The sequence below is a fragment of the Apiospora aurea genome, assembly GCF_038362705.1.
Source record: "Apiospora aurea strain CBS 24483 chromosome Unknown utg000006l_segment0_segment0, whole genome shotgun sequence".
In the NCBI taxonomy this organism is placed as follows: domain Eukaryota; kingdom Fungi; phylum Ascomycota; class Sordariomycetes; order Amphisphaeriales; family Apiosporaceae; genus Apiospora; species Apiospora aurea.
The window spans coordinates 4,432,740-4,444,960 of NW_027117393.1; the positions used below are offsets into that span (position 1 = coordinate 4,432,740).

General features: G+C 55.1%; 5 protein-coding genes across 5 annotated transcripts; 3 read left to right on the plus strand and 2 right to left on the minus strand.

Moving 5' to 3' along the window:
* Window positions 1–209: 209 nt before the first annotated feature.
* Window positions 210–524, minus strand: PG986_009971 (uncharacterized protein; the record flags this gene model as incomplete). Its single annotated transcript, XM_066846193.1, has 1 exon — window positions 210–524. One exon carries the CDS (start codon window positions 522–524, stop codon window positions 210–212), a length of 315 nt encoding a protein of 104 aa, XP_066698591.1.
* Window positions 525–2,651: 2,127 nt separating this feature from the next.
* On the plus strand, window positions 2,652–6,880 carry PG986_009972 (uncharacterized protein; the record flags this gene model as incomplete). The annotated part of the gene is made up of 3 exons (XM_066846194.1): window positions 2,652–2,836; window positions 2,900–5,101; window positions 5,152–6,880. The coding sequence occupies 3 exons, from the start codon at window positions 2,652–2,654 to the stop codon at window positions 6,878–6,880; spliced, it is 4,116 nt and encodes a 1,371-aa protein (XP_066698592.1).
* Window positions 6,881–7,365: 485 nt separating this feature from the next.
* PG986_009973 (transferase family protein) lies at window positions 7,366–8,709 on the plus strand (the record flags this gene model as incomplete). Its single annotated transcript, XM_066846195.1, has 1 exon — window positions 7,366–8,709. The coding sequence occupies one exon, from the start codon at window positions 7,366–7,368 to the stop codon at window positions 8,707–8,709; it is 1,344 nt and encodes a 447-aa protein (XP_066698593.1).
* A 735-nt stretch (window positions 8,710–9,444) lies between these two features.
* PG986_009974 (uncharacterized protein) lies at window positions 9,445–10,401 on the plus strand (the record flags this gene model as incomplete). The annotated part of the gene is made up of 1 exon (XM_066846196.1): window positions 9,445–10,401. One exon carries the CDS (start codon window positions 9,445–9,447, stop codon window positions 10,399–10,401), a length of 957 nt encoding a protein of 318 aa, XP_066698594.1.
* Window positions 10,402–10,697: 296 nt separating this feature from the next.
* On the minus strand, window positions 10,698–11,452 carry PG986_009975 (uncharacterized protein; the record flags this gene model as incomplete). The annotated part of the gene is made up of 2 exons (XM_066846197.1): window positions 10,698–11,101; window positions 11,158–11,452. The coding sequence occupies 2 exons, from the start codon at window positions 11,450–11,452 to the stop codon at window positions 10,698–10,700; spliced, it is 699 nt and encodes a 232-aa protein (XP_066698595.1).
* Between the last annotated feature and the right edge of the window lie 769 nt (window positions 11,453–12,221).

The following is a 12,221-nucleotide window of genomic DNA, read 5'->3' on the forward strand; positions in this document are numbered from 1 at the left end:
ACGGCCAATTGTGCTGAAATGCATATACGTAGTTAGCAACCATTTCTATGTCTCTACGACGTCCAGAAAAGGGCAATTTACCTCTTCGCAATGAGAGAGAAAATCTTTGCGAGTATTCCACTCAGTCAACAGTTCGGATTTGTGGCCATCAGAAGCCGCTGTGATGGTTGGCCATAGGGTCACGCCAGCCATGAGCAAAGCGACAAAAGCTATCGAGGCCACAAACGCTTCCCGGTAGTCTTGAAGCTTCCCATCTTTCCAGACAGATTTCCAGCATTCTGCAAGCTTGTCTGGATAACAGATAGATGATGAGAGAAGGGTACACGGAGGGAAGATCTATAGCTCAATCTGTTCCCGTTGGTTTGAGCAGACGTGGACCCTGGCGCAAGCGCCGCATGGGTTGGAGCTGCTGCTTCGACAATAGCAGCCGTACAAAGGGGCGTTGGGTCTGATTGTGCTTGCTGCCGGCGCACCTCAGAGCCATCTTCGGGCTTCTCAAGGACACTGAATGTTTCGGTGGACATGATTGGGCGCGTTCGTTGAAACCAAGAGAAGAAGGCCCATAAAGTCGTTGTCGGATGAGATATCTGAAGATAATTGAAGAGTACGCAGGCAGGCAAAGACCGACAGGTCGATCTTCGAACCGTCGTCGTGCTCGACGAGGCAGTGTCTGTACCTGCCTCGGTCTAATGCAGTTGGGGGCTGGCATTGGTTGGCCGTGGTGCTCTAAGGCAATCAATATTCAATTTCTACCAAGCCAACAATCTGGAGGGAAGCCCCAACACTGCCACAAGCATGGCGTGGGGATAATTGAAGAATTCAGGTGATGCCTGGAAATGGCATCCAATGGCGTACGTAAGGTAGGTATTCAAGTGATTGTGAGGCAGTGGGTTGAAAGCTTGGCATCACGGCATCTACCCGTCCTTCTGTATCTCGATATCATTGGTGTATACTGGGCAATTGGAAAGATGAGATTGGGCTGCTCTCACCTATAGCTTGAATTTCCCCTGTAGATAAACCACGCTAACCTTGGCCATGGTGACGTGAATTAGTCCCATCTTCATCACGCCGAAGCAACCGTAACTCAACTCCTTACCCAAGTATCGAACCAGGCCTTTTGACATGGCCAAAGACGCTGCAAGAATGCTAATATAGCATTAGACCGCTTGTCAGAACATCAAGTTGCATATGCCGACTAGGCCACGATCGTCTCTGTTGGCTACAGGCACTGTCGGGGAAGATGTACGCCATGAGTTACCCAGGCGAGAATAATGCATGCACCGTGAGTCATCGGTACACTCAATGGCTCTCCACGATAGCACTAGCGAACATTCAAAGAGAAGCGATCCTTCAAGTAATCACCGACGAAGCTGGATTGTGGTAGCTTGAATCATGCACATAATACCAAACATATCCTACCTTGGTTTGGTTAGTAGAGGAGCCTTCATCAGATTTCCTCATGGGTGGTTCTTCACTTCTCTTCTATGATTGCCAACGCGATTTTGACAAGCCTTCATGAACATAGAAGAGATGTAGTCGAGTCGCGAACGCGAAGTATGGGCTCCAGCACCGTCGTCCGGAACACGGGATGAGAGGTTGATTTCTTGGATCTCAATATTGCATCCGAGAAAGGATCCCCAGTTTTTAAACAGATAGGACAAGCCGCTAGCAAGTGCGTTCTGATAAGAGATCCCATCCCAAGATCTACTGGGTCCGGCTTCATTCCAGCATGTCATGATCGAGCCACGGCCTTTTGCACTGGACTGAAAAGTACGCAGCTCGCTCTGCTACCGAGTAAGTCAACTCTCAATACGCAATGGCGTAGTACCGCGGAAGCCAGCCTGGGGCGCGGAGCCGGCCGAAGTTTGTTCGGGTAGGCGAGAAGGTCCACCTCAGGGAATAGCTTGGTGGGGTTCGCCATGGGGCTTTGCGGGGTATTGCAGTGATAAGGAGGTTGCTGGAGGTGATCGATACCACTAATACCTTCATTGGTATCTTGCATTCCTCCTGTTTGGCTGCCTGCATCCGCATCAGAAACAGCCAGAGACCGAGGCACGAGGCGAACGGGATGAGATAGGTGCTATTCGGATCAATGACAAACGACGTTGGTCAAGATGGCAAGATGACAGGATGGCTTATCGCCGATATTTCTAATCTGTGGTCCTTGATTTGCTGTCACAATTGACAGGCCGACGGCACATGCTGTTTGGCTTGCGTGTCTGTGTCCCGGCAATTCAAGGCTTAGCATGCCAGGCTCACACCGCACAGCGTCCGAAGCTCTGGACAGACTGCAAGTACCAGTAGGCCGACAAAGAGCTTCCCGTCTTTGCCACACCCCACCATGCACCATATGTAGGTACCAAACCTAGTTGTTAGCTGGGTCATCTGGACAAACGGCAAACATCCATCGTACCTACTCCTTCTTGTCAGCAAACTGTCTGAGTGACTTCGATCATCACTTCTTCGGACACATACTCAAGTCCATCTACTTTGTTGCTGCAAGAGCTGTCAGCCCGAATCAATACGACACCTAATACCTCAGCTTGTTGTTTTGCTTCGCCTCATCTCTCTGTCCGTGTAGGTCTGAGGCAGACATACTGAAGGGAATGAGATACTTGATATTCGCTTAATTGATCCTCCTTCTTGCGAGTATGGCGCCCTCCGCTATTTCGCCCGAGCGTGCTCCTTTGGCCGCGGATGGTCCTAAGCTGAGTACCATATACGACGACACCATCCGGTTCTTCCTGAACGGTACTCGCGTCGTGCTCGATGAGATCGACCCGGAGGTTACACTGCTTGAGTACTTGCGCGGGATAGGCCTGACCGGCACGAAACTGTGAGTCCCAACAGCCTGCACATGCATCGAAAGCGCCACTGCTGATCCCCCCGCCATCAATAGCGGCTGTGCTGAAGGAGGTTGCGGTGCGTGTACCGTGGTCATCAGCCAGTATAACCCAACGACGAAGCAGATATATCATGCTAGTGTGAACGCCTGCTTGGCACCGCTGGCAAGCGTTGATGGAAAACATGTCATCACCATCGAGGGTATCGGAAATGTCACCAAACCCCATCCGGCACAGGAAAGGGTGGCGAAGAGTAACGGAAGCCAGTGTGGCTTTTGCACGCCCGGGATCGTCATGAGTCTCTATGCTCTGTTGCGCAACAACGACAACCCAACAGAACACGACGTCGAGGAAGCCTTTGACGGAAACCTTTGTCGTTGTACAGGTTACCGTCCCATTCTCGATGCCGCTCAGAGCTTCAGCGCCAAGAATGCATGCGGCAGCAGCACATCAAACGGCGGGTCCGGCTGCTGTATGGAGAATGGCGATGGCACCAAAGCGGCTGGTGGATGCTGTAAAAGCAAGAGTCTAGATGACGGACAGCCCATCAAGCGGTTCACACCTCCTGGCTTCATCGAATACAACAAGGATACCGAGTTGATCTTCCCACCTACGCTCAAGAAGCATGAATTCAAACCCTTAGCCTTCGGAAACAAGCGCAAGAGATGGTATCGACCCATGACCCTTGAGCAGCTTTTGGAGATCAAAAGTGTTTATCCTGACGCCAAGATCATTGGCGGCAGCACGGAGACTCAGATCGAGATCAAGTTCAAAGCTCTGCAATATCCCGTCTCGGTGTTTGTTGGAGATATCCCGGAGCTAAGGCAATATACTTTCAAAGACGACCATATCGAAATTGGCGGCAATGTTATCCTTACGGACTTGGAGAACATCTGCCAAGAGGCCATCAAATATTATGGAGATACACAGGGCCAAATATTTGAGGCTATCTACAAGCAGCTAAAGTATTTTGCTGGCCGACAGATTCGCAATGTTGGAACGCCGGCTGGCAACTTGGCAACTGCTTCCCCCATCTCCGATTTGAACCCGGTGTTCATGGCGGCTGACGCCGTTCTGATCGCCAAGTCTCTACATAAAGAAACGGAAATACCTATGTCTACATTCTTCAAGGGCTACCGACGGACAGCGCTTGAATCCGATGCTGTCATCGCTTCCATACGTATTCCCATCACGAAATCGAAAGGCGACTATTTCAGGGCGTACAAGCAGGCCAAGCGGAAAGATGACGACATTGCCATTGTTACGGGTGCCCTACATGTAAGAGTTGATGAGAAGGGAAATGTCGAGCATTGCAACTTGGTGTACGGCGGCATGGCCCCTTTCACGGTAGCGGCAAAGAAAACAAACGAGTATTTGATGGGCAAGATGTTTGCACACCCGGACACTCTGGAAGGTGCCATGAACGCTTTGGAATCGGACTTCAACCTAGAGTTCAGCGTTCCAGGAGGCATGGCGTCTTACAGGAAATCACTTGCGCTCAGTTTCTTCTATCGATTCTACCACGATGTCCTGTCGGGCCTTAGTGCTGAGAGCGAACACGGTGACAGTCAGGCAGTCGAGGAGCTTGAAAGAGAGTTGTCGAAGGGATGGGAGGACCGAGAGGCGACGGCTGAATACACGAAACAAACAATCGGGAAAGCTAACAACCATGTCGCAGCTCTGAAGCAGGTCACCGGTGAGGCACAGTATACAGACGACATTCCGCCATTGAAGAATGAACTCCACGCTGCCTTGGTCTTCTCTACAAGGCCACACGCGAAGATCATATCCCGCGATTACTCCGCCGCCTTGGACATTCCCGGAGTGGTCGATATCGTTGACAAGGATGATCTGCACCACGCCAACGACAACAAATGGGGCGCGCCAAACTTCGATGATCTATTTTTTGCCGAAGATGAGGTCTTCACTGCCGGCCAACCCATTGCCATCGTTTTGGCGACTTCGAAGGCCAGAGCGTCCGACGGCGCTAGAGCCGTCAAGATCGAATATGAGACATTACCAGCCATATTCACCATGGAAGAGGCGATCGAAAAGGAAAGCTTTCACAATTTTTACCGTTACCTGAAGAAAGGTGACACGGATGAGGCCTTCAAAAACTGCGATTACACCTTTTCTGGCGTTACCAGGATGGGCGGACAGGAGCACTTCTACCTCGAGACCAACGCATGTCTCTGCATACCTAAACCGGAAGATGGCGAAATGGAAATCTGGACCAGCAGCCAGAACCCCACGGAGAGGTAAGATCATCGAGACACATTCGTGAGAACTCGGACTAATTGTACCATAGTCAAATATTTGCTGCGAGGATTCTTGGCGTCCAGGCCAACAAGGTCGTCGCGCGTGTCAAACGTCTAGGAGGCGGATTTGGTGGCAAGGAAACAAGATGTGTCCAGCTGAGCACAATGATAGCCCTCGCCGCGCAAAAGACTAAACGACCGGTTCGATGCATGCTGAACCGAGACGAAGACATGATCATGTCGGGGCAGAGGCATCCGTTCCTATGCAAGTGGAAGGTCGGTGTCAACAAGGACGGCAAGCTTCAAGCTCTGGATGCGGACGTATTCAACAATGCCGGATGGTCGTTCGACTTGTCTCCAGCAGTCTGCGAGCGAGCAATGACACACATCGACAGTTGCTACAAGATCCCGAACGTGCACATTCGAGGTCGCCTTTGCAAGACAAACACTATGTCGAACACGGCGTTCCGTGGGTTCGGAGGCCCTCAGGGGTTGTTCATGGCAGAATCGTATATGTCAGAAGTCGCAGACCGACTGGGTATGCCCGTTGAGGAACTACGACAGATCAACTTCTACGAGCCTAATGAGGAAACTCACTTCAACCAACCCCTTCAGGACTGGCACGTTCCCTTAATGTACAAGCAGGTCCAAGAAGAATCGGCTTATGCAGACCGTCGCAAGGCCGTTACCGAGTTCAACAAGTCGCACAAGTGGCGCAAGCGAGGTCTTGCCTTAATCCCCACGAAGTTTGGTATCTCGTTCACGGCGTTGTGGCTGAACCAGGCGGGCGCTCTGGTGCACATTTACCACGACGGCTCGGTACTGGTAGCTCATGGCGGGACGGAAATGGGCCAAGGTCTTCACACCAAGATGATTATGATCGCGGCGGAGGCGCTCCAAATTCCCATGGAGGACATTCATATATCCGAAACTGCCACCAACACAGTTGCCAACTCCTCAGCCACGGCTGCCTCTGCTTCGTCCGATCTCAATGGCTACGCTGTTCATAACGCCTGCGAACAACTCAATGCTCGCTTGGCGCCGTACAGGGAAAGGTTGGGCCCAGGTGCCTCTCTGAAAGATGTGGCACATGCTGCATACTTTGACCGTGTCAACCTCAGCGCGAATGGCTTCTACAAGACACCTGAGATCGGCTATACTTGGGGCGAAAATAAGGGCCAGATGTTCTTCTACTTCACACAGGGAGTAGCGGCTGCCGAGGTCGAGGTGGACTGTCTGACGGGTACCTGGAGTTGTCGGCAGGCTGATATCAAGATGGATGTCGGTCGCTCGATCAACCCCTCTATTGATTACGGCCAGATAGAGGGTGCTTTCGTTCAGGGCATGGGACTCTTCACCATGGAGGAGAGTCTCTGGCTGCGGAACGGTGTCAACGCCGGCAACCTGTTCACGAAGGGGCCCGGTGCCTACAAGATCCCCGGTTTCCGGGATATCCCGCAGCAGTTCAACGTGAGCCTGCTCAAGGGGGTGACGTGGGAGAACCTCCGGACGATCCAGCGCAGCCGCGGCGTGGGCGAGCCGCCGCTGTTCATGGGCAGCTCCGTGTTCTTCGCGATCCGCGACGCGCTTAAGGCGGCGCGGGCCGACTACGGGGTCACGGCCAAGCTCGGGGCAGAGGGCGGCGAGGATGACGGGCTGTTGCGGCTCGAGAGCCCCGCGACTCCCGAAAGGATCCGGCTTTCTTGCGTGGATCCGATTATGGAGCGTGCTCGGGTTCTTCCCAAGGATGGGGAGAAGAGTTTCTTCATTGCTATTTGAATAGATTGCAATGTTGTAGATAGTTAGGCAGCGTTGGATAATTCATTCGAAGTTTACACGAGTCATGCACGCATGTGTTTTATGGAGCCCGAACCACATGCGGCTCATGGGCAACTTTTACTAACGACATCCCATAACACACGATGAATTGATTGAAACTCCAGACGAGGGCCAGCACCCGAATGAGTGTTTACAGTGACCGGGATCGATGCCTGGAAGCGACAAGTATGGCTTAGGTCGCGATTGCCTCTTTGGGTTGTGGGTTGGCCACGCGTATGACGGTCATTATAAGACGTCTGCTTTGCCCCGTCCGATTTGACCCATCCTGGTCTTGAGCAACTCACATATAAGCACACGATGCAGTGCGATACGATTGACCGCCGTCCTCTTGCCATGATGGAGCTACATCTGAATTTTCCGATAGCACTCTGCCCAAGCGTAGAAACTCACACAAGCACGTCGTAGCATCATCTGCAACATTCACCATGGGCAGTAACCATCCTACTGGCCCAATTCGGCTCTTTCCCTCTCCGGATCGCACCGAGGAGATAAAATCGGTGCCGCTATCGATTCTCGATGCGACATGCGCGCGCTTTACGGACACAGGTGCTGTGTGGCTGTTTGATGCCCCGCCAGCCGGGGAGGACCCCGGGGACAACATGATAGTGGATCGTCTACAGTCCTCCTTTATCACGACCCTGAACGACTTCCCGCAATGGGCCGGCCAGCTGCATTGGGCTCCTTTTCGACCTGAATCCAACAACCACACGGAGCGGTGGCAGCGCTGCATGCTCACGTATGGCGGGAGCGACTCTGGCCAGTCCGATCCGGGCGTGGAATGGAGCGTGGTGAGGCGTGATTACGCCTTGGACCCGATCGTACCGTTGTCGTCGTCATCTTCGCGCCCAGACGGCGTCTGGTGGGATAACGACGCTTTCCCGCAAGGGGACCTGGTCTCGTCCGCGAAGCTCGCGCTGGCGGGATTGAAGGACTCGCCGGGCTTGCCTCGTATGGCCGTGCAGATCACGCTGTTCGCCTGCGGGGGCTATGGGGTCGGGGTGAGGCTGGCGCATCCTGTTGCTGATGCGCAGTCTATGATGGTCTTTATGCACAAGTGGGCGGCGAACTGCCGCAGCGCGCAACAGAAGAGTCCATCGTCCTCGCTCTTTGGCGAGCCAATCTTCGATTCGGCCCAGATGGATGCCCGGGCCACCGGAGACATCGACTCCGCGAACGGGCCCGATATGGAGCTCTGCGCGAAGGCTCGCGCGTTGCCTTTACACCGGTTCAACTGGTGGGATACGGATGCGCCGGGGTATTCCCCGTACCTCGTGAACACCACGCAGAACAGCATTCCGCCGGCAGATATTCTGGCCAAGACCACGCTGTCCCCGTCAACCACGGCCCCGTGGCATACGTGGGATCTCAGCCGGCCCGCGGCGTCAGCCATGCTGCACTTCACTGGCGATGAGCTTTCCCGGCTGCGTGAGCGCGCTCGGGCCGAAGCGACCGCAGACGGCAACACCAATAACAATAACATCTCGCGCTCTGATGCCCTGCTCGCCCACCTCTTCCGCCTCGTCACCCAGACCCGGTGCTCGGTCAAGTCTTCGTCTTACGCTGCCGCGGCGGACGACGAGGTCTTCCTTAATTATACGCTCGAGGCCCGGCGGCGGGGCGAGCCCCCCTCTACCCGAGACGTTCCTCGGGTCTCCCTTGTTCATGACGCACAACAAGGCTCCCGCGTCGTCTCTCCTTTCCGCTTCTCAGCCCCCTCATCAGGGGGAGTCGAACGGTGCGACCTCCACGACCGCGGCACGTCATCGTGACGTCGTGGCTGCGGACGCGGCTCTACGAGGTCGACTTTGGGTTTCCTTCTGATGCTGGCGAGTCCCAAGATGAAGAAAGGCGGCCGCGCTACGTGCATGCGGTCATGGGGAAGACGGACGGCATCTTGGTGCTGCTGGATCCGACGATGGATGATGGCGGGGTGGATGTGGCGGTGTATCTGGATGCGGAGGCGATGGGGGGAGTTGAGGGGGTTGGTGAAGGCAGTACCGATATGAGCCGAACGGTAACTCGTCTGATGAGACTGATTTCATCTGGAAATGGGTCTCATTTTATGGTGAATATAGATGATGGTTCGGCAGCTTCCACTTGAGATGTGGTCAAAGAGTACCCCTTTCTGGCATATAGCTTCTCAGCCTCATTATCCTTGGAAATATGTTACCTTCTGATTTAGCATGGGTACGCTCTAAAGTGTCTCGATGGTAGTTAGTCGGTATTACCAAGCATCATCTCCAAGGTTGCCGCCGCTCGGGGGACTTCGGCGTTAAGCAGTTGGACTGACCCACAGAATGGAGCATTGGAGCATGACGTTGTCCGCTTAGCAAGCTCTGTCTCCAGAACTGCCGATATATCATCTCAAGACTCTTACTAATGCCGGATTTGGTCTACAAGACCTGGAAGCTGCTCTACATAACTGCATTTCACTTGCAAAGAAGAAGGATTTCTCTTTCAATACACAACAGCAAAACCAAAGGAACAAGGAAACTCCAGAAAACATGTCGATTGCAATCATAGGCGCGACGGGCAAGCTCGGCGGGGCCACCCTCTCCGCCCTCCTTTCCCAGAAGCTGGCGGCGCCCGCCTCCATCGTCGCCCTCACCTCGTCGGCGCCCGGGTCCGACAAGTGGCAGCAGCTGGAGTCCAAGGGCGTGCAAGTGCGCCACGCCACCTTCGACGACGCGGCGTCGCTCGAGAAGGCCCTGCAGGGCGTCGAGCGCTTCTTCCTCGTCTCGACCCCGCGCATCGAGCTGGACTACAACGACGCGCCGCCCGGGTCGGGCCGCGAGGCGCACCACAAGACGGCCATCGACGCCGCCGTCGCGGCGGGCGTGGGGCATATCTACTACTCTAGTCTCGGGTTCGGGAACCCGAGCAAGTCCGGGGTGATGCGGGCGCATATCCGCACCGAGGCCTATCTGGAGTCGCTGCGGAAGGAGGACAAGGTCAAGACCACGGCCCTGCGCGAGGGGCTGTATAACGAGTCCTGGCCCCTGTACTTGGGCTACTTCTTCGATATGAAGAATGATGCGCGCGGGACCGTCAAGCTTGGCGGGGACGGCAAGATCTGCTGGACGGCTATTGCGGATCTGGGGGTGGCGAATGCGTTGGTGCTGACGCAGCCGGGGGAGGAGTGGGCGGGGAAGACGTGTTACCTATCGACGGCGCCCGCGGGGGCGCGGGACTTGAAGGAGATTGCGGCCATGGTGTCGGCGGCGCGCCCCGCGAAGGAAAAGGTCGAGGTCGAGATCGTGGGCCGCAAGGAGCATGAGCGCCACTACGTCGAGGACCGCGGCATGGATCGTCCGGCGGTCGAGTGGTGGTCCGCGACGTACGACGCCCTCGAGGACGGCGAGTGTTTGATTGACGACCCGACGCTGGAGACGCTGCTGGATTTGGTGGGGAGGAAGGCGGTGCCGATTGAGGAGACGGTCAAGGCTATGGTTTCGAAATAGGGGAGAAAACGTCACATGAATGTATTATATATACAGACACAAGGTTCAAAAATTGACATTTTGCGGACCTCTGAGTGAAAGCGACTTGATTTTGATCCCATGATCTAAGCTATCACGGATGTGTGATTCAGGGGCTATTTATCATTCAGTGATCTGACATCACAACAGTCAAGTGAACCTGCCCCCTTTTCGATTTCCACTACGCCCATCATCTATTGTTGTTCCCTGTCCAGCCCATCTGTGACCCATCTATCTACACCTGCGAAGCTCCCCACATTCTCCAACCCAGAGCCCAACTACGTTCGCGCAGCGAGGGCCTCCACAAACTTCCGAATCCTGTCCACCAGCGTCCGCGTCGGCACCGGCGACCAAGCCCAAACCAGCATCCGCAAGTGCGCCCGCGTCGGCGTGCACCCGTCCGCCTCCCAGAGCTCCTCCTTCCTCCACCCCTCTACGGTCTCCCGGTCGCCAGGTATCATCCCGTCCAGTGCCCCGTACCGCACCGTCTCCCAGTCCTCCTCCCGCGCCGTCCCCGCCGTGGGCCCGAGCACCATGTTCCCCAGCTTCGCCCGCGGCGAGCTCGCCAGATAATCCCGCATGAACGCCCCCGCGCCGCGCTCGCCGCCCACGGCCCAGAAGGGCGGGTCCGTGTTCGCGGCGCCCCAGACGCTCGCGGCGTGGTTCATCTCCGCCTCGATTTCTGTGAGGAGCGGCTGCAGCGCCGCCAGCACGTCCTTGGGCACCAGAGGCCGGAACCCCCGCCGCTGCTGCCGCCGCCGCCGCCGCCATTGCCGATGCCGAGGCGGCAGCGGAGCTGGCTGCGCAGGAACGGGAGGGTGCTGGTTTGCCAGGCTTCGAAGACGGCGGCGGCGGCGGCCATGCCGGGGGACGTGGCGGCGTGGGAGTGCGTCTGGGCGCGCGCGATGTAGGTGCGGACGAGCTGGTGTTGGTACAGGAGGCTGCGGTGGGCGATGAGGTCGAGGGTGCGGTGGGCGGTGGCGGCGTCTTTGAAGCCGGCGCCTTGTTGGGCGATGCTGGACATCGGGACCATTAAGGGGCGCGTGTTTTCATCATCATCGTCGTCGCTGAATGGGGGGTGTGGGTTGGGGAGGGTTAGGCCTGGGGAGGCCCGTGGTTGGTGTTTCTACGCGGCCGGCCGCGTTGTTGTTTAAAGCGGCCCTCGAGCGGGTGTTGTAGATTTTTCTGGGTTGGGACATCTTGGATTGATGGTTTGGTGGACTTTAGTGAGTATGTGATGTGTTCTGAAGAGTCCGGTCTAGAGGCTCTGTATTATGTATGTAACCACAGAGAGGCAGAAACTGTGGATGATGTTGTTTGGCGCCCTGTGTGCAAATGAGGATACGTAAATGTGTGATGTTTCTTCTTCCATGGTACAGGGACGCCAGGTAGTATGTTATATATCTCCACCTAATACATAGTAGCCCCTGAATACACGGTGTGTGCTCTTTGTTTCCCCGTCACATCTTCTTCTAAAGAGCCATGTCACATCTCTGATACTCTGCTCTTTGTTCGCTGTTGACATGGCAGGATCAGGAGGTCAACTAACTAGGCTGGGCTTGCCCAACTGGCTACTCTTGGCCTCGGTACCTTATCATTTCTCCCTTTTACTTCACCCGAGTGTTTCGTGAGAAGTTCTTCTTGGCTTTGTCGCTCTAGCCACGTTGTGACGGAAAGTTCCAGAAGCAGAATGTGATCGATGGAGGAGAGAGAGAGAGAGACTATTCGATACAGCTACGTCTCTTCTCCCAGACTAAATCTCCCTCAGCTTTGCTCTTATTAAAATATGATAAAACAGTACA